At 42.1% G+C, this 20,987-nt stretch overlaps 1 protein-coding gene across 1 annotated transcript; it reads left to right on the top strand.

Annotated features, from left to right (window-relative positions):
- Positions 1-4,848: 4,848 nt before the first annotated feature.
- Positions 4,849-19,619, top strand: LOC141738769 (1-aminocyclopropane-1-carboxylate synthase-like protein 1). Its single transcript, XM_074574688.1, has 14 exons — positions 4,849-5,134; positions 5,301-5,360; positions 6,832-6,902; positions 7,706-7,775; positions 8,075-8,141; positions 9,529-9,626; positions 10,369-10,446; positions 12,800-12,900; positions 14,638-14,724; positions 15,925-15,970; positions 16,553-16,694; positions 16,785-16,927; positions 17,085-17,238; positions 17,927-19,619. The coding sequence occupies exons 1-14, from the start codon at positions 4,979-4,981 to the stop codon at positions 18,091-18,093; spliced, it is 1,440 nt and encodes a 479-aa protein (XP_074430789.1). The 5' UTR covers positions 4,849-4,978; the 3' UTR covers positions 18,094-19,619.
- Positions 19,620-20,987: the final 1,368 nt, after the last annotated feature.

The raw sequence follows: 20,987 nt of genomic DNA, 5'->3' as shown, positions 1-20,987 counted from the left end.
CTATGGTTTCTCATGTAGCTCTAGGAGCTGTTCACTTATTCTTCCATCTACTGACTTAAGGACTTTTCAATCAAAGCTTCTTTTCTACAACGAGCACTTCTGTAAGAAGTTGGCCTTCTAGCGTTTTCCTTGCCAAAGCTGTTTGAAGTATGTTGCAGTTTATTACGTCTTTTCTGTTTTGTAATAGTTTAAGATTTCTTTACCAAAGCATGCAGAGTAACCAAAATTAGTGGTAGCATCTCTTCTTTAACTTAGGTCTAGATAATGGATGTACCAGCTTTATTAAAAATGGAAATGATTTGACCTTCCTAGTAATGATAATCTCATAACGCACTGACACTTAAATCTGAAAGGAGCAGTCAGAGGTCCATTGTAATTAAAACAAAGACGGTGCAATCATCTGTGGAATTATCTTCACACTTTTAATTATTTAATTAGAATACTATGCTTCAGTGCCTAGTCTTGTAAAGTTAAAAGGAAAACACATCTGTGCTCTTCCTTTCTACATGGAAGGAATTTCACCAGTGTGCTCAACTAACTCGGGAGGGTGTGTATACATACACACCCCTGTATAGATAACCTTGACTATTGCCATGGGTAATATCATCTGACCCAAGAAAGTGGGTCACTATTAATAACTAGTTGCTGTTAGGTGATCTTCAGTTACATTCTGAATTATATTAACATCTCATCTTAAAAGGGAGCAGCGTATCTAAATGAAGCGTGGCTAAGGCCTGTTACACGGGCACGGAAGTCCAGCGTACAGGGAGCATAAAGCCTGTAGCTGAATGGAGGATAATCCCTTCTACACAAGCATTGTGCAAGGAACGCCAGCTGGCCTGTGGCGGCTCTTTCACAAGGCCCAGCATTAAGAAGTATGCCAGTAACAAAGTTTGTTTCACGTTCTACAGGGCAGCGGGGATTTAGCTGCAATGGCTCACGAAGGTACCACAGGCAGCCGAATGGCGGATGTCGTGTTTGAGCCTTTTGACCCCTGTTTTCCAGCCTCCTCCATCAAGAACCAAGTAAACTCCCCGTGAATCAGCATCCTAAAAATGGACAAAATCTGTGCCTCCCTACTAGCTCCTCTGTCGTTCTGACCTCCCTTAAGTGATGCTGATGTCAGGTTTTCTGTGTATGTATTACGGACCGTATCCAAGGTTGATAACCTGAGGTAGGTTTTTCCTTTCACTCCTGTTGTCACCAACGTTGTCAGCTGTCACTGACCTTTTCTCAATTGCCAACCAGTCTTTCCCCGTAGTTGAGGGACTTCTGAAGAAGCGAGTCTTAAAAATAGATGTAAACGCTTACCTTGTTTCTAACACAGAAAGGATTATTTCACTTTGCTATTAGGAACTCCATTTCCTCTACTATCCCATAATGTTTCTTAAAAAAAAAGTTTAGGCAGTTTTTACTCTACAATCAATTTATATCTGAAGCTATCTTCTTACAGCTATGTAGCTGATATATTTTTCAAACACTACCTTTGAAAAATGCACCTGTTTTGAAGCGATCCACGATTCCGGATTGAGTCTGTTGATGACTGGAAAAAGTTTCTGGAAGAAAGATGACACAAGTCATTAATCAGTGCAATTAACTCTACCGAAAGGCTCAGGTGTCTGACCGTTGAGGGTATTTGTTAATTCCTAATAGTCAAAATCTGCCAGACTTGCTTTTACAAGAATTAGGGACACTGAATACCAGCCACTGTGTTTGGTCCTTCTGTTGTTAATGCTGTTCTGCCATAAATCCCATTTGTAGTTTGTTTGGGAAACAGAATTTCTGTTGTACACTGAAAATTTCATGAGGTACTTATTGTCTAACTTCCAGTTCTTAGGGACTCAAACTTTGTTCCATTTCCAAAGGGAAAGAATAGAAAAGATTTCCTAACCCATTTGAAATGAAATGAAAAGATAAGTAATGGCTGCTGAGGCTTAGATTACGTTAGCCTTGTGTTTCTTATTAGACGTCACCAGCAAGAACTCTGCTTGACAGTATTTTAAGCATGACAGTTAACAGTCTGGTTGAAACACACAAATTTTGTGATTTACATTAAATTTGAAAAGTACTTTGGATTTTAGTTCATCCAAACAAGTCTAAATTTTGTGTGCACCAATCTGCATTTAATGTCGTAGCGGGAGTTCCTCCCTCCCCCTCTTCTGGCATTAGGGAAGCAAGAGTAAATTCCTCCAGCCCAAAAGCCAACAAATCTTTTAAAATATAATTTCACAACAGAAGCATTGTATGAATTTAATTTTTTCACTGGATATTTTACTCAAATTAACTGGTGGGTGTCTTTGAATATGTTTGTGTTTGTATATATATATAATATGAAACAATATGTAGTTGGCTTTTTTAATATTATTAACCTAATGTATCATTTTACTTGCTGCCTAATTTAGTTCATAACTCCTAGTTATTATGAAAATAGTAAAATACATACATTCTGTATTATTGCATGAGGATTGTTTATTAATTTAATACCTCCTAAGCTCATATAGTAGGGTGGGAGTGAAACCTACTCCTTCCAGGGACTTAAGGTCGCAGCCATTAAACGGTGAGCAATGGAGGTGGAAGAGACCAGAAGAGCAGAATTCCTTGCATGAGTTAGGCAGCATTAACCCTATGGAATGCAGCTGGGAGACAGGACTACAATTTGTCAGCGTCAGCTGCCAGGTAGGAATTCACTTTGCTCTCACAGGCGTCATTTGGGAATAACTGGGTTACAGCTGCCCCGGGGGCTGCTCGGCCGGGGGTGGGTGAGGTGGTTTGGCAGAGGTCTTTCACGGCAGCGCTCCTTCCACACTTTTCATTGCCGGGCTTTGCAGAGTCAGCATTGCACTTGATACGTTCTCTTTTAAAAGTGGGCCATCCGTTAGCATGGTGTTGGCATCGGATATAAGTATGGGTTGAGTGAAATATTTTGCATTGGAAGCACGTGGGAGATGGCAACCTGGTCACAATGATGATGTGTTTGACCTCAGCACAAGGTGCTGTAATAAACAAGAAGCTTAGCGTTTATTAACTAATACTCCATTTTGCCTCAGGTACAAATTTTGAGACATGAGTTCTATAATCCAGTTTAGGTTTTTAGCAAGAGATTATTTCTCTTTTGTCCTTAGCATATGCACAACAGGACTGGAATGGTACAAATCTTGTTTTAAGGTACAACTGCTTTAGTTTTCCCGTTTCTAAAACAGTCTAAAGGGTAACAATCTGTCATAGGTACCCTGAAATAAAAATCTGTTGATTTAGTTTAGTGTGCCGTTCCAATGATGCAGCAGAGAGGCCTAGGATGAAATACTTTCATATGCTCAGATGGTGGCTGGAAAAGAAATGCTAAATCATTTTACTGGTATTCAGGTCATGAGTGTAACTCAGGCTAATAGAAATGAAGTGTGAAAAATTCTTCCTCCCTATGCTCCAGCAGCTGGTGCGGCTTTTGTAAGACTCCCAAGTATTTGGCTTTCCTGCAACGTTATACAGCAGCAGAGTCCTATCAGACGCTGTTAGATAAAGTAGGGTAGATGTCGTATCTCTTAGCAGTGCTGTCCCACACCAGTCTCCAAGAAATCTTAAATAACTTGAATTAGTTGAAATGATTCAGTGAAGAAAGATATCTCAGAGAAAAGATCAGTTTGGGGCTCCTAGGTGCAAAAAGACAAATTCCTCTTTCTTCATCATTCATACGAAACAGCTCTTAAAAGTCTTCAGTAATGATACCCGACTTAGGCGTAGCTGTAACACAGTAGGCATCTTGTGGAGACCCAGTGGATAAGTGGACGCTGGCACTAGATTTTGGTACATCAAAAATTATTAAGGTCACACAGCTGTTTGAAGGTTTTCCTCGCTTCCAGAGATCAGCAGCTTTGTAGAATAAAAAAGCAAAATATTTGAAACCCCCGACAAAGTCCTGTCAATGCCATAGTATATAATTCCAGCATAAGCACTGCTAGGATTAAAGCCGTCCTCACTGTTTTGTGTCATTTTTTTTCCGTTAGGAAGATATTTGGATCCTTCAGATTCAATGCTAATCTCCATTTCCCAAATTATTGCCAAGTTTGAGGAAAAAAACATTAAATTATTTCTTAATAATAATTATTACTTTAACACAATGCTTGTATATTGCCAAAGGACTGTTTAAATAATAGTCTAACTAGAACATCATGACCTTGTTTAGATACTAAAAAGCTACAACAGGAGCTTTTTAGGTGCATAAGGGTTTTAGTGTTTGCCAACAGATAACTTGTAGCCCATTTTCTAATGCCTGGTTTTCCGGGAGTTAAAAACTTGCCAATTTTCTAAATGTCTAAAAAGACTTTTTTATTATTATTCTTTTTAAAAGATCAAAATGTCCTTCGTTCAAAAGCAGAGTTTAGAACGTAGATACGGAAAGAAACTCCCGAAGTCAGTGCATTGAAACTTCCCTTTTCTATGGATGCTGGGCAGAAAACCGCCCTGGTTTCGCCCCCCACCCCGCACCACCCGCTGCCCTTCCTCCCCCCAGCTCTCCTCCTCCTCCTCCTCCTCCTCCTCCTCCTCCTCCTCCTCCTCCTCCTCCCCGCGCCGAGGGGAGCGGATCCGCTCCTGCAGATCCCACCGGCCGCCCCGCGCCGCGGCGGGGGCAGCAGCTCCCGAGCAGAAAGGAGCCTCGCCAACGGGGGGGGCGGGCACGCTGCGGGGGGCGACGCGGGACGCGGGGAGCGTGTGGCTCCGTGTCGGTCACCCATGCGGGAGCCCGGTACCGGGCCCTGCGAGCCCCGGAGGCGGTGACAAAGGCGAAGGGGAAGGAAAGTCCCTCTGTCCTGCTGAGCGGTGACCGTCCTGCTGAGCGACCGGGGCGGGGGGAAGCCTCCCTCTCTCCTCCCCTCCCGCCCCGGCAGCCCCCGCCGCCCGGCACACCCGGGACCCCTCCTGCTCCCGGGGCTCCCTGCCGGGGGGGCAGCCGGAGCCCTGCCGAGCCCGGGGCGGGCGGGGGATGAGCGGCGGCGGCTCCTTGCCCGCCGGGGCTCCCGGGGGTTGCCCGGCCCTGTCGGCCCGCGGCGCCCGCATCGCCGGCGGCGCCCCGGGGCTGCTGGAGGAGGGGTTCGCCCTCTATGTCGCCGACCCTTTCCATCGGGAGCTCAATCCGCAGGTGCGGGGAGCGGCTGGGCCCGGGGCTCCCTCCCGGAAAGCTGCCGGTGGCCCGGGGAGACGGGCCGGCTCCGGTGGGCTCGCAAAGCCCCGGGTCGGGCCGGGAGCCCGGCGGGTGCCGTCCCCTTCCCGCAGCGGCGTCCTCTAACAGCGGCCGTCTCTTCCAGGGCATCCTGAACCTGGGCACAAGCGAGAACAAGCTTTGCTTTGACTTAATAGAGGCGAGAGTAAGTGTTGCTGCCTTCTGGCTCATCGGGATTTAACCGCCTGCTCGGCTTTGGCCGTTTTGAAGTGTCTGCTTAACAATTTAGCGCAGGCAAAGTAACGTTTATGGTGGGATACCAGGATACCGACAGTGCTGTGACTAACAGCTTTCACAAGGAAGCACACTTCATGTGTTTATATGTACTGCTCCACTTGCACACTCAGAAATAATTTGCCGAGTAATATTTATACTGAAAACTCGCCTCTGGTTGAAAACCAGAAACCAGAATAGTTTTGGTTTTGCTTGAACTTCATCCACGTTTGACGGAGCGTGCGCTCCAAACTGAAGTGGTACAAGAGGCTGCTCCTGCTTCATCAGAAAGTATTGCTTTGGAATGACAGCTTTCAGGAGGAAGTGTATTTTCAGAGGGGAAAATCATGGCCTGATAAGATGCTCACTTCTCTGATGGCAAAGCCAAAACTTTGACTGAAAATGCTCCATACACAAAATTCAGACCTTCAGCAAAATTAAAGCAATTCAGCAAAAAACCTAAACGTTACAGTGCCGTGTGCTGCAGTAAGAGCCCGTCTCGGAAAGGCAACTATGGGGAAATGACACACTCTTTAAAGGCGATTCTTTTCCCAGAGCTGTTAATTCTAGTTCATCCGCTGCAAAGCATTGGTGTTCTGCCTTATGTGTTAGCAAAACAAAGGTCTAGTTACCAGGCTAGCTCCTGCAGCTTCCCAGTTCCCTCTTGCTTCTCCTTCCTACTTCCACGAGGTAGGAATTTCACACTAGTGCAACCACGAGTGCATTTGCGGTGCTTGTGAGGGTGGGTTGGGCATAAACTCAGCGTACAGATTGGTTTGCTGATGAGTTGGCAGTGCTGGCAGCTGGAGAGAATTTGTTTTTCCGACGAATAAACCCAAATCAATGCCACAATGAATACAGGACTGAGCCAGTTTTCGGGGGGGGGCACCTGCTTTCAGAGCATAAAGCCACTGCGGATAATAGAGCTGGTTTTCTGCTGTAACAGAGAGGGTTGCTGTCACTTTTATTCTGTTGATTGAGAAGCTAATCAAAGTTGACATGTGAATTAAAAGCTGATATAAATATTGCAATCATTGTTTGAGCTTTGATATATCTCAGAAGTGGCTGCGTAATCTCTTTGGTACAGCTGGGATGCTTTTCCTCAATGTGTTATTCAGGACTTGTTTTAATATATGACATAATAATCCAATAAGTAATCCTTTCATTATTTTCTTCCTTCGTTTTGATGATGTTTTAATGTTGTTTTCTAATATCTTAAAACTACAAAAGGGAAGTGCAAAGTATAAACATGATTGTAACTCATGAATTTTTATAGTCTCCACTTCCTTGATGTTACTGAATAATGTTCGTTGTTTTTTTAAAGAATTGAGGTTTAGTCTGCTACAGCAGAACAGAAACTCCCAAGAACACTGTTCTACAGTATCTCTCTTTCCTGTCACTAGCTCACAAGACCTGACATGAATTATCTGGAGCCTGATCTTTTCCAGTATTCCGATACACAAGGTACTAGAAGGTAAGGAGTTCCGTTTTCCCATCAATCACGTCACTTGTTGTCAGTGCTAGTCATGGCCTGTGTGAAGCTGGCTGTGGTTTCATTTTTTGGTAAACCCAAAGGGTAGGCGTGGGGCTGTTACCTGTGTGCTGGCAGGCTTTGGGGTTCCTGGGCAGGAGTTACTTCTATGGATTTTTGTTGTGGTTTTCTCCCCACCCTCAATGTGCCACAAAGACCCGGAATGCCAAAGGGGAAAGATCGGGGCTTGTTGTCAAGCAAGAGAGCACGTATTGATGTGGTGAATCACTCCTGGAATGATTCACTCTAGTCTTGATGAGGGATAAACTGAAACTCAGGGCTGTAAAGAGCAGAGGTGAAATACTGCGTCACCGAAGATCAATAGAAACTCCACCATCGCCTTCACTCAGGCTGAAAGCTTGTCTTGATTTAATGAATTGTCTTTGACTCGGGTTTCACTGTTTCTGGTACCCAGATTCTTGTCCTTTCTCCAAAAACAGATCCCTCTCGGGCTCAAAGATGCTTTATTTTCTCATTTTTCAAGTGTACAGCAGTAATAGTTGAGCCACCGTCACTGTTATTCAAGATAACAGATGGCATCTGTGTGCTTCTCTCTCAGAAAATGTAGCACACTGGGTATCTGAGAAATTATATTATTTAATCAAAATCTCCAAGGCTTTCATAACAGAATGAATTGTTTGTCCTATTTTTGGTAAGCTTCATTCTTCTGTGTGTGTGTTTCGTGTTGGCTTTTTTCCCCCTGAGAAGTACATGACTGCATATTTGACTTTAATTCTGTATTTTAGCTTCAGAGAAGAAATTGCCAAATTTCTAACTGACTATGCCAGAGCTGCAAAAACACTGAATCCGGAACACGTAAGACAAGTGCTTTATCTTTGCATCTCCTTTTTCTTAAACTGGTAAGGATGAATAAATCTGAACACAAACGTCAGCATGGTACTGCGGGAGAGGGATATACGCAGGATTTGCAGAAGTCTTAGTAGTGTTAATTTTCCATTTGAACAAGTGGGCAACGTGTAACATTCAAGGAGGTGGTGTTATAGGTGTAGTAGCATGGCTTTTTCACTCTGTTTTTCTGAATTTAAACTAGATGAGTACTGGTGTTTCTACTAAATATTTCATTGCTAAATGAAAGTTTGTGCTCTTTCTTTCAGATAACTGTTATGAATGGCTGTTGTGCTGTTTTTGCTACTCTGTCAACTGTATTATGTGACCCTAGCGGTGAGTAAAAACTTGATTATTCTACTTAAAAATGTTTATTAGCAGTGAATATGATCAAATTCTGACTCCTGACAGCCTGCTGTTACTCTTAACTGCCTGAATGAAGCAAGGCATGGCATTTCTTTGTCACTGGGAGAGTGTCTTTGAAATAATCCCTCTATTTCTAAAATGGTGGAAAAAGTTTGAGGTATCAGCAGGACCACTCACTTGCTGGAATGCAATCTGTAGGGTTTTTAAGAGTGTTACAGGGAGGTGAGAAGGGTATCAAGAAAATGCAGTGTATTTTGAAAAGTTACGAGAAAAAGAGGTGGGAACCATGGTGGAGGCTGGAGGGAGTAGGCACCCAGGGAGGGAGGTGTACCGGGTTGAAATCTGGGACCCAGGGAAAATTTGGGTAACTGGGTAAGGAAAACACGTAGAAGGAATTTGGGACAGGGGAAAGGAGCTGCAGCAAAAGAGCAATTCCCTGGTCAAACAAGGGTGGTGGTGAGGAGGAAGGAGAGGTGGGAACGCGAAGCAGAAGGAGCGGAGTCCCGGGAAGCAATCTGCTCACAGCAGAGGTAGACAGCAGGAGGAAAAAGAGAGCTCAGCAAGGGAAAATGGTTTCCTCGCTGGCTTGGAAGGAGGAAAGCAGTGTAGGCATGCAGTACTGCACAGGATGGGAAGACCCACAAAGTCCTGCCAGCGCAGGAAGGTGAGCAGGATGACTTACCCGGTCTCCAGCGGAGGAGGCTGTGCCACCCCCATAACACCCTGTTACTGGTACCAGGAGCCCTTGGTGGGGGGTGGGGGGGGAGTGATGTAGAGTAGCGTGGCACAATGACGTCAAGCCCCTCTGAAACCCTGTCCCGCAGGGCTTCTGCCGTGTCTCCGGGAGAACACCCACCTGGGGAGACTTCACCGCAAAAAAAAATAATGAGGAGGGAAACAAGTTCCGCAAGTTCTGTGGCTGCCTGGCTGCAAGACAGCACTTTGGCAACCAGAAAGAAGTTGTTGAGGTTTGCAGCAATTCCGGATGAAAAAATGAGAGCAACAGCGTTAGCAAAGTATCGAGAGCAAGATCGTCATTTGTCATTATTATTAAAATGAATAAATAAGTAGATAAATAAACGAAACAACTAGTTGATCAGGTCCATTCCCTTTTACTGAAAATTTATAAGACTATCGAATCTGCTATTGCAAATGCTAAAGGAGAAAATTGGGAAAGAGTTCAGGTTGATTGATGTATGCTAAATTTTTAATTTTGTTTAAATATTGTTTTAGGCCATAGTGAAGGTTCTGAGATTAAACCAGATGTCAAATTCTTAGCTTGTCAGCTTACTATATTAGACTGGAGTGAAATAATTGCTCATGAGAAACGTTTCTTTCATTTTTTTAATGTTTTTAGACGGGTATCTTATTCCAGCTCCGTACTATGGTGGTATAAATTCGAAAACAGGGCTGTATGGCGGAATACAACCGGTTCATGTGCCTTTGTTCAGTGAGGTAAAGCTTTTGCTATTCATTTACATCAACGGACATTTCACAAGGAACAATCAAAAAAACCTGAAAGTGCAAAGCGAGCCCGGGTGAAGAGACGGGACCCGTCTGCCACTTCTAGGGGGCAGCGCGACGGGAGGCTGCTGTCATCAGATGTGTAGGATTACGATCGTTTGGTGCAGACACTGTTCTGCGCTGACATGCTGAGTTATAATTTGTCAGCTCTAAGTCTGTCACTCCTACTACGAGTAGATTTGGTTTGCAGATTTTTTCCCCCGAAAGCGGTGGAAGGTGTATCTCCCGCGTAAGCGGTGTAACGTTGGTGCCCTCTTTGAACGCTCAGTCATCCGTGAGACAAGTCAAGGGGGGGGTGGCATCTTTCATTAGAACAAATGGTACAGTCAGAGGGGGAAAAAAGTGATCTTTCATGTACACAAATTCTTCTGTAAGTCACTGGTAGCGTAGTCTTGGATAAGAGCAACATTTAAAAACAAAATAGTTGCGTTATATAGAAAAGACTGATCTTAGTTTCAGATTCTGAGGTGATAATAGTATTGCTGTCGAACTGCTGCTTTCCCTCCTTGAACTAGTGCCATGAGAAACTTATTTTTTTAACTTTTTTATTTTATAAAAGCCAGTAGCAATTGTATTTTCACTAGGAGAGAGTGTTCCTTCACTGTCTCCTTTTTTATTTTTTTACATATTTTGTATTTTTTATTCTTGCTGATTTTTTTTTTTTCTTCTGTAGGTGACTGACGAAGAAAGTCACCCTTTCCAGTTAACAGTTGAAAAATTAGAAGCTGCATTACAGAGAGCCAAAAAGCAGGTATCAATAACACGATTTCTATTTTTCCTGTTTTCCTAGTTATTTTGTAAGTAAGTGGCGTATGGTCTCAGCATCGAACCATTTGTACAGTTTCATCTGTGCAGATTTTCTGTCTTGTGACTGAGGTGGGTCCAGCTCCAGCAACAGGAGTCGAATTGATTTTATAATGTGGGCTCTGGAACAAAATGCAGAGAAACTCCCTGACTCTGTTTTATGAAGAACAGATCTTAACTTGTGTTTCAAGACCAAATTTCTTTCTCTGTAGATTTTAACTGAATTTGAAGTGTTGTAAACAAGCTATTGTTCTGACCCTCAGAAGAGAGAATACGCTACTGTAACGACCCACTCGCTTAATTAAAGAAACATGTCTAATTTGATTTTGAAGAGGGTTCTTCTGAGTTCCAGCTAGCAAACAAAAAAATACAAACATAATTTTTCCAGAGTTTAGGAAACCTCATTAGTTTAAACAAATACTTAGCAGTGGTCAGTGATTTTATTCTGATCAGAATTGTGTAGATGAGGATATTATTAAAGCACATAGTTGCAAGGAAGGTCACTTACAGAGGTCAGTTATAAGCAAGGCCAGGTATAAAGTAGCGGGTATTTTGGATACAGGCAAATGTGTGCATAACACTTTTTTTATAGCTATGTTGAAGCTGTCCTAGTTAGCTAATTGCTTGATCAGCGTGGTGCCTATGTTTAGACGCCATCTGTATGTCTGTGTCATCTGTCTGTGCCTTTGCCAGCCTGTGTGAGCCGGAGCATCCAGACGCTTCCCACTGGATCCTCGAAGAGGGAGGCAGGGAGCATCCCTGCCGCCTTCCCCATGAACTGGCTGAACAAGGTGCCGGATCACAGGCCAGATTAACTCTTTAGAGGCTGGGTTTGTCATCCTTCTAGAGCTGCAACTTTCTCACGAATAATTTTATAAACATCTGCTTTGGATACATGTAATACCCTAAATAGCTGGAAGAAATAGCCTAGAACGGCCATTGAGAAGCTGCCATCCCACAGCAGCCGTTCCTATGAACAATAATGTCTCGCCCAGCGCCTCCGGCTTAATACACACCAGATGTCAAATGCACAAAATATCCTACTGTGCAAGGGGTGCTCGTGGAGCAGCTGTTTGTGCTTAGCATTTGCCTCTTATCTTGCTTTCAGGTAATTTCTTCTTGTAGCTGGATTCTAAAGCAGTAAACTGAAAGTTGGTATCTCGTGACGTTCTCGCTCACAGCACCCATCAATGCTCAAGCAAATGGCACGTGGCAGGGAAAGCAAATATCAGGGCTTCTCGTCGTGGAACTTGGTTTCCTGGAGTTTCTTGGGAGTTGGTCTTTGCAAACAATCTCTTTGTGAGGAGGCTTGGGTGGAGTGAGAATTTGCAGAGGGTGAGGCTTTCTAAAAATTAAAAATGCGTAAACAAAAAATACTAATTTAATTTCAAGTTTATCAAGTAAACATGAAGTACTTAGGCAGGCAGCTCCCCATCTTGATATGTTTAAAGTCTTGAAAGTTACTGCTGTAGTCATTGCACTGTTCAATCGCGTACAATAAAAATATATTTGTTGCATATAGTTAGTGTTAATGTACATCAGGGATTTTTTTAGCAAAGAGAACATAGATGATTTTCTGAAAAATACCCATGAAGTTAAAAAGACTGGTTATCTTTGTGCTTGTAATCTAATTTTTTATCACGTGGGACTCTGCTTATTACACAGTAGAATATTTACAATCTCTTAGAATAGTTGAATGAAAGAATTTAGCTTCTGTGGAGAATTTCTATAACAGATATTCTGCACTATTGATAAATATAATTAAAAAGTAATTCCTTGCTTAAGACCTCTGCGCATCTCATAGAACACCAAGTAATTAAATTTTCAGTCTTCTGCAGATTCTACTACTTGTTTAAAGAAATGAGCAACATTGAAAAATAAATTACTTGGCAGATTATTAGATGTCAAAGTCCAGTTTCTGTTCAGCTTTCCCATGTTTATCCATAGTAACTTTGCTCAGTCCTGGGAATTTATGTTGGAAGTATGCCTGTAGAACCAGTATTAATCTCTACAACACCATGATCTTGCCTGTTGATATCAATGGGTGTTTCAAATGAGTCCTAACCTGATTTTCATTTACAAACAAACTATTTAGTATGTTTTTTTGGGGTGGTATAGGATAAATGACGAAACAAGGTCAGTAGCTGTAACCTTAGTCTGTATAGTAATTATATTATGCGATTAAATAATTTTCAAATGCTGCTGTTCACTGAAGGGTTAACGAACTTCCTTGCTGCATCCTCACTAGCTGTTGGTTTGACGCTGTTGGTGTCTGCAACTATCAGTTTTTCTTTTTGCAGGGCATCCGCGTCAGAGCAGTAATCCTGATCAACCCCCACAATCCATTAGGGAACGTTTACCCAGCGCAGTTACTGAAAGAGTGTCTGGAGTTTGCGCACAGGTTTGAGCCCTAGTGCTGTTCCTTTGGTATTTCGTTTTCTGTTAATGCAATACAGCAGTGATGAAAAATCACCTTTGGTAATCGCCTGTTCTTTGCTCGTACATGTTGGGAGGAGGCGGCAGACAGGGTCCTGAATCATGTTTCTTGTGTAACTACACTACCTCCTTGGCCTTTCCGGGAACACTGGAATAAATTGCCTAACCCGGCATCCAACAATGTCTTTCTGAATTAAATACTGTTGGTTTTTTTTTTTCTTGTATGCGTGGTTTAAACTTTTTATTTGCCAAACTGTTTCTTTATTAACCTGCTTTGATGCATGGCTCAGAAAATGACAACAGGTGAATATCGGTCTTTAGCAGTAGTAGTAAACGTGACCAGCATCGTCATTTGAAATGTTATCAAAATGAGAAAATCATAACATTTGCTACTGGGGGGAAGTAACTGAATTGGCAAGGCGTAAGTCAACAGTCTGAAGTTCTGCAGCACCTTTCATAGTTACTTACCTTGAGATGTGCAAGCAAATTACTTTCCATCAAAGGAAGATACCTCTGAAATATCTCGTCCCCGTTCCACTTCTTTTATCCTTAACCAGCTCAGAATTCATGTTCTAAGCTCTAGCAGTCTCCTGAATCCTTTGGATACTGATGGAGAAAAAACACTTCCTTTTGAAAAGCATATATATATTATTTTTTTTTTAGAAAAAGATAGATTCCTTCCTTATTTCAGTGAGCTTCTGCCAAAGAACGACTGCAAAATCCTGTACGCACATTGAAAGATAATGGCAATTAGTTTCTGACAATCTTAAATATAGTAGGGTGGTATTAATTTTTTATTAATTACCAAAGATTACTGGGGACAGCGCAACATTCCTGCACTTTTGGCGTGATTTTCTTTTCATGGAAACAGCAGTGGTGGTGGGTAGCACTCAATGTGCTACTTCTAGTTACTGAGTTTTTAAAAAGGCAGCTGCATCTTCTCTCAGCATCCCCCATGGACTTCAGGATACAACCGACTTAAGATGGCACTAAAATAACGTTAGAGGATAAGGATTAGAAACAATAATTTTATTTTTAATGTAAAAAAACTGTTAGGAAACCAAACTTCCTTTTAAAAAAATTATAGAACTCAACAATCAAATTATATGAGGTTTACTTAGAAGAGGAAGCCTGTTTTAAACACGTGGGTGTTTAAAACCAGTCTGCAATTTTTTCAGTACTTGGTAATATGTGCATGGCTTGTTGGTATCAAGCGTGGTACACACGGCTCACAGTTTGCTGTGGCTTTCACAGCGAGAGTGTGTTAAGGACTTATCATAAGTGCACGACAAGTCTTTTTAAAACTCTAACATCTGCATTTGGCTTCAAGTCTCACTGAAGAAATCTTCCAGAGTAAAGCACTTGGTAATGTATTTCTATGTTCATTTTAAATGTTAATTAAGAGTTGGGTGGGACCATACATATTCCAGGGAACCATTGGATTGAGCATGCAGTTGGATTTTGTGTCGGGTATGTGGAATGTTATTGCCTCCACGAAATACAGAATACGTATAAATAGAAGCTGGTGGTGCACGAGGGCTCACAGTGCACCTTGTGACCTCTTTGTGTAAAATTTGGAGGGGGAATATAATAACAAATAGGTGTGTTTATGGAGACTTTGCTACGGCAGCAGTTGGGATTATACACATGCAAAGAAATTCCTTTTAAATATGTTAATATGCCTGTATTTTTCTATACCTAGATATGAATTGCATGTAATAATGGATGAAATATACATGCTCTCTGTTTACGACGATACCACCTTCACCAGTGTTCTTAGCTTAGATTGGTAAGTGTGATTTCTCAGCAGGGATTAGAAGATATTTAATCCTAAATGGAACCCATACCCTTTTTTTTTTTTTTTTTTCAAACTTCTGGTTAGCTACTGTAACTGGTATAGTTTGAACAAACTCATATCCAAGTCTTTGCAACTATGAGGCGAGTTAATACAAGAGATCTTCTGCAGAGATGGCTTTCAATGGCAGATCTCTTGCTTCCAGCTAATGTGTGTCTGATACGGCAGAAACAATACAAATTGACAGAGCCTTTAGGCATTTTGCCACTTTGCTTGTCTTTGTTGGTCCCTGTTGCACAGCCTGAGTGTAAGGTTCTCACTGTAATGGTAATGAAGTTGCCTAAGGTTGTGCGAGTTACCTGCTATAATGAGTCTCCCTCCTGGTGTGCTGTTGGACTCAGTTTCCTGCAACAGGTGATGGAAAGAATACATGTTTCGAGAATATTTAAACCTATTAGTATCTGACTAATAAAACTTCCTTCCCCAAAAGTACGTGATTGTCTCTGTGTAACTGCATAAATTTCATACCGATGGGAAATTTCCAAGTCCATCCAAGTCCAACCAAGCTCAGTGAGTGACTGGGTACTGCCTCACCCGTATGAGATGATTACCCATACATGAAGCCTAAAAAAAATACTTTCGTTATTATGAAAGTTCACCAAGCTCCGTTAGGCTGAGGCAGAAATTTCCAGCCTTGTCCCTACTGACATGAAGTTACACCTAGGAGGAAAAAACCCGTCATCTGCAGTGATACACTGAGGTGTATCCCGTTTAGTTGCACCTCATTATGTAGATGCATGCCCTAAAATGTTCACTTCTCCCTTCCCTAGCCTGAAATGCAGCACAGCTGATCAAACAATCCTTCTCCATCAAGTACAAGAGCAGTTGAGCATCACTGATGGAAATACTGCTTTTGTTTTAATACGGGTGTGATCACTAACTGTGCAGTGGGAATCTGGGATTTTAACTGGACCATTACATCTTTGGGATTTATCTTGTGGGCATCAGTGCCTCAGCACACACTTGGGAGTTTTCGTTAAAACATCTCTGGAAAAAAATGTCATGTCACTTTAAAGGATTATATACCAATTTTACTAAAAAATTACTACAACTTTACAAATTTAAACATTTTTGTAACCCGCATGACTTGTTCTTCTCTAGCAACAGTTCTTGTCTTCCTCTTTTCTCCTTCAGTTTACCAGATCCAGAACGGACACATTTTATGTGGGGTTTTAGCAAGGTAGGTCAAAATACTGTTTGTGTTTTAATTTAAGATATTTCTCCGCAAAAATTGTTTGAGTTATTCTGACATAATTTGTGTAATAGTTTGCAAACTCAGTTTCTCTTCATTTATGAATTTGTTTTCTCCTTTGGTAGTGTAAAATCTTGAAGTTCGGAGTTTAATTTGGGCTCTACTTAACAGCAGCAGTTAATGCATATGTATTAAAGGCATCAGGACATACAGGCACATTTCAGATCTGCAGTATTTTGCCTTTTCTCCTCTTGGAGGGAACAGTGAACTGCTGACTGTTTGGGAACAATAGCGGGGACAGCCCAAGGCTATGAGCCAAGCACGTGTTCAGTTGTTGGCCTGTAGAGCGACCCTGTTAAAGCCCCTGGCCTCCCTGCTCCGGGGTGGTTTAGAAGTTGCTGGCTGGTTTTTATCACTCTTGGGACTCCATTTAGCAGCTTTGAGACTTTGTTCCAGAAGGTGTTGGGTTTTTCCCCATACATCACAATGACTCTAGACGTGGTGGCTTGACAAAGCACAAACATAAAGTGAACAATTGCGCCTCTCGCTCTCTTCTTTTTGCTCTCCAAGGATTTTGGTATGAGCGGTATCAGAGTTGGAGTATTGTACACCAGAAACCGTGAAATTCGGAAAGCTGTGAATCAACTGGCTGTCTTCCATAGCTGTCCTGGACCCGTTCAGCACGTTCTCAGTCAATTCCTTAGGGACAGAGGTTAGCCACACTAGAAACGTTTCCATTCAACTGTTTTATTTTTCCATTGCAGGTGGAAATAAAACAACTATATTTTTCTTGCTTTGATAGACTGGTTGGATAACGTGTTTCTTCCCACCAACAAAAAGCGGCTTAAGGAAGCACAGAATATTCTTGTAGATGGGCTGGCAAATGTTGGAATACCCGTGCTCAAAAGTTCAGGAGGACTTTATGTGTGGGCAGACTTCAGAAAAGTATGTAAGAAATTTGAAAAGGGGTGGGAATGTAAAACTTGGAAGTGTAAAAATTACTTGTGCACGTTGTGATACCCTTTATCAATTCCTGGAAAATCCTTTCAATGAATTTATGCAGTTGTTCAATCTTTAATAAAAGATTATTTTCTTCTTTTAGTTCTTAAAATCACAGACATTTGAAGCCGAACTAGAATTATGGCAGAAGCTCCTTGATAAAAAACTCCTGATTAGTCCTGGAAAAGCGTTTTACTGTTATGAACCTGGATGGTTTAGACTGGTTTTCTCTGATTCCGTAGATAAGATTTACTTGTGTAAGTGGGTTTTACTTCTAATATAGCATGTAGTAGCATCCAAGTTTTAAGAAACGTTAACATTATAAATAATGAGTTGAAACCTGATTATTCTCTCTTAGATTTTGAGGGGCATATTTAGAGTTTGTATGAACTGAGAAATATTAGATTGACCCAGAGCATAGGTTACAAAGCACTTACGTTGGATTATGTTAAACCTCTGAAGCTTTCAGAATTTAAATTTGAAACTTATTTTTACTCTATCAGAAGTAAGGAACCAAATTTTATGCGAAAGGATATCTACTCTTTCAAGTTATGCTTTCTGACCTGTGGGAATTCCCCACTATCCCTCGTTTTTATGTGGCTCATACTGGATATGAAAAATGTGTCCATCTCATGCTGCAAAATACTTAACCTTGAATGAATGTTTTATATTGTTGGCAAAGTGGATGTTTATGGAGCATATAGAGCATATAGAGTTATAGAAAAATTGAGACTGAAAGGGAATTCTTGTACAACTTCCAGCTCAAGGGACCAGTTTCCAAGTCAGAGAGCAGCTTGCTCAGGGCCTTGTTCAGTCAGGTTTTGAGACTGTCTAAAGATGGAGGTTACAGAACCTCCTTGAGGAACCCGTTTCAGTGTTCACTCTCATGGCAATTTTTTTTCCATATGTCCAATCAGTATTTTCCTCTGTATTTCTTTTCTACAGGTATTCAGAGACTTGAGCAAACGTTGCACAGTTACGCTGCTGAACCAGCCACAAACGACACATCTACTGCAGATGCTTTATGCAATCCAGAAAAAGATTCTTCAGACAAACCTTCAAATGCATCAGAGGAAGATGTCTCCCAGCTAGAAAATATACTTGTTTATTAAAATCATATATGCATTTAATGACTTGATATAATTTATCATACTTATGTTTTCTAAAGGCATCTATGACTTCAGTATTTGTGGCTGTAACCTTGCATACCACTCTCACTTCTCTGTGACCTGGCATTAATAATCTTGCAAGTGGACTTGCTAAAGTTGAATTTTAAGGAAAATGGACCTCCTGGATATTGTGAAATTAGCCCCTGTTAAACACAGCACTTGGTTTTACTCCATTTCAAGTGTGCTATGTGCCAGTAAAATCAGTGAGTCTCGATACAGAATCATAGAATCATAGGGTTGGAAGGGACCTCTGGAGATCATCTAGTCCAACTCCCCTGCCAGAGCAGGGTCACCTAGAGCAGGTTGCACAGGAACGTGTCCAGGCGGGTTTTGAATGTCTCCAGAGTTGGAGACTCCGCCATCTCTCTGGGCAGCCTCTTCCAGTGCTCTGCCACCCTCAAAGGAAAGAAGTTCCTCCTCATGTTTAGGTGGAACTTCCTATGCTCAAGTTTGTGCCCATTACCTCTTGTCCTGTCCCCGGGCACCACTGAAAAGAGCCTGGCCCCATCCTCCTGACACCCATCCTTTAAGTATTTATGAGTGTTGATAAGATCCCCCCTCAGCCATCCTTTTTCCAGACTGAAGAGACCCAAATCCCTCAGTCTTTCTTCATAAGAGAGGTGTTCCAGTCCCCTAATCATCTTGGTAGTCTCTGCTGCACCCTCTCCAGCAGTTCCCTGTCCTTCTTGAACCGGGGAGCCCAGAACTGGACACAGCACTCCAGGTGAAGCCTCACCAGGGCAGAGTAGAGGGGGAGGATGACCTCCCTCGACCTGCTGGCCACACTCTTCTTGATGCAGCCCAGGATGCCATTGGCCTTCTTAGCCACAAGGGCACATTGCTGGCTCATGGGCATCCTGTTGTCCACCAGGACTCCCAGGTCAAATAATATACTTGCACAGTTGTTGAATTATGAAATTTTGAGAACATTGGTAAAATGGTTGTGCTGTATATTATGGACATAATCAGAATACTGAAAGTACTGAATCACGTTATATTCAAATTTTGCTAAACTTTTGTAGCTGGCAAAATGGTTTTTTTTTATATTCATAAAATCTCTATAAGCATATGCATCTCAACCATTTTATACACCTTTCTATATATGCATACTAAGTGAGTACTTTCTGAGAAAGCATTTAGATTTTTGGCTTCTGGGCTTTCTTTCAGATTGTTTCTGTGTGCCTGTATTCATTGGATAGCGTTTTCATACATTAACTGTAAAAAACCCCTCAAAAGTCTGTAATGTATACTTATTTGGCAGAGCTGTGTGGGGACTTTTTTGCTTTGTTTTGATTTGTTGGGCTTTTTTTAAGGTATTTGCAGACTTAATTCACCATTTGCTCCATTATTTACGTTTGGTGAGAGAAAACTAGAATTGTAAAATTAATGGACTGCTGCTGTAGAGGATCAGGAGAAGGATTGTCTCTCTGTGGGTCCCTAATAAACTTGGAATTTATGCTCCTGATAGTAACGTGGCCTTTGACCTGTTTTTTCATCGCATTTCAACTTGGCAACCTTATGTTGTTCAGGCTGATAACATAAAGATAAATAACCTGCTGTACAGCAATTTGTAAAGCTCATAGAATCATGGAATATTTGAGGCTGGAAAGTACCTCTGGAGATCTTATAGTCCAATGCGCTTGCGTGGCGCAGGGTCAGCCAGAGCAGGTTGACCAAGACTGGATCCGGTTGGCTTGTGAGTGTCTCCAAGGACGGAGACTCCACAGCTTGATTCCAGAGTTTGATCACTCTTTTTTACTAAAAAGTTTTTTCTTATATTTCAACAAAATTTCCTTTTCTCCTTTTGTGCCCATTGCCTCTTTTCCTGTCATGGATACCCAGAAGAGCCTGGCTTCATCTTCCTTACAGCCTCCTGTCCAGTATTTATACACACTGCTAAGATGCCACCTGAGCCTTCTAATTCCAGGCTGAACAGTCCCAGCATTCACCCTCTCCCTGTATTTCAGATGCTTCAGTCCCTTAGTCATTGTTGGGGCCCTTCGCTGGACTTGTTCCAGTATGTCCATGTCTGTCTTGTACTGGAGAGCCCAGAAGGCCGGGCCCCACCACTCCAGATGTGTCACACTAGTGCTGTGTAGGGGCCTGTGGTGTTTAACGTGCTCGTCTGATCTTGACAGGGAGTGAAGAGTGAAACAGCACCAACAGCAAAAAACCCTAATAAGTAAGCTTTTCAGGTCCCTAGAAACAAAGGTTGGTGATATAGCACTACAGAAGACCTTCAGAAAACTTGCTGACTGCACTTGGCAGATGAAATTTACTGTAGGTAAAAGGAAAGGAAGAGCGACACGATAGGATCTAACGATCATTACTCTTCAGTAATGATCCCCCATGGAAAAACAGCTTGTTGTTAAGAGGAATTTGAATGTTAGAAATTATTAGAGAAGAAACGGAAAAATCTTCTGGAAGTATTCTGTCATTATAAAAAAATTGAGTGTTCCCGCATGTGTGCCGTTGAAGGTTACACGCAGTTTAGGTGCTCTTGTATCAAAAAGGATACAGCAGAACTGGGGAAGTCAGTTCAGTCTACTGAGGAGTCATAAACATGCACCTCTGAACTACAAGAGCGTTTCGGGAAGTAATACAGTGATTGCCTGTGTCTTAATACCCTTCCCTGAGGCATTAGAAGCTGGGATTTGGCCATTATTGGAGGTGGGCTACTGCACGGAGTTTAGGTTTGCCCCAATAAACCTGTTCTTGTGTTAATCTGAAACTCTGCTTCTGAGCGTTGGGGAAAGAGAGAATGGAGAGAGCGGCAGCAGAAAAGTGCGGGTGGCTGAGGACGGCAGTGTGTGTGCCAGCACCAGCGGAACCAGCAG

This window comes from Larus michahellis, chromosome 2, assembly GCF_964199755.1.
Source record: "Larus michahellis chromosome 2, bLarMic1.1, whole genome shotgun sequence".
Taxonomy (NCBI): domain Eukaryota; kingdom Metazoa; phylum Chordata; class Aves; order Charadriiformes; family Laridae; genus Larus; species Larus michahellis.
The sequence above is the reverse complement of the archived record's forward strand: the minus strand, read 5'-3'. Positions and strand labels throughout refer to the sequence as shown.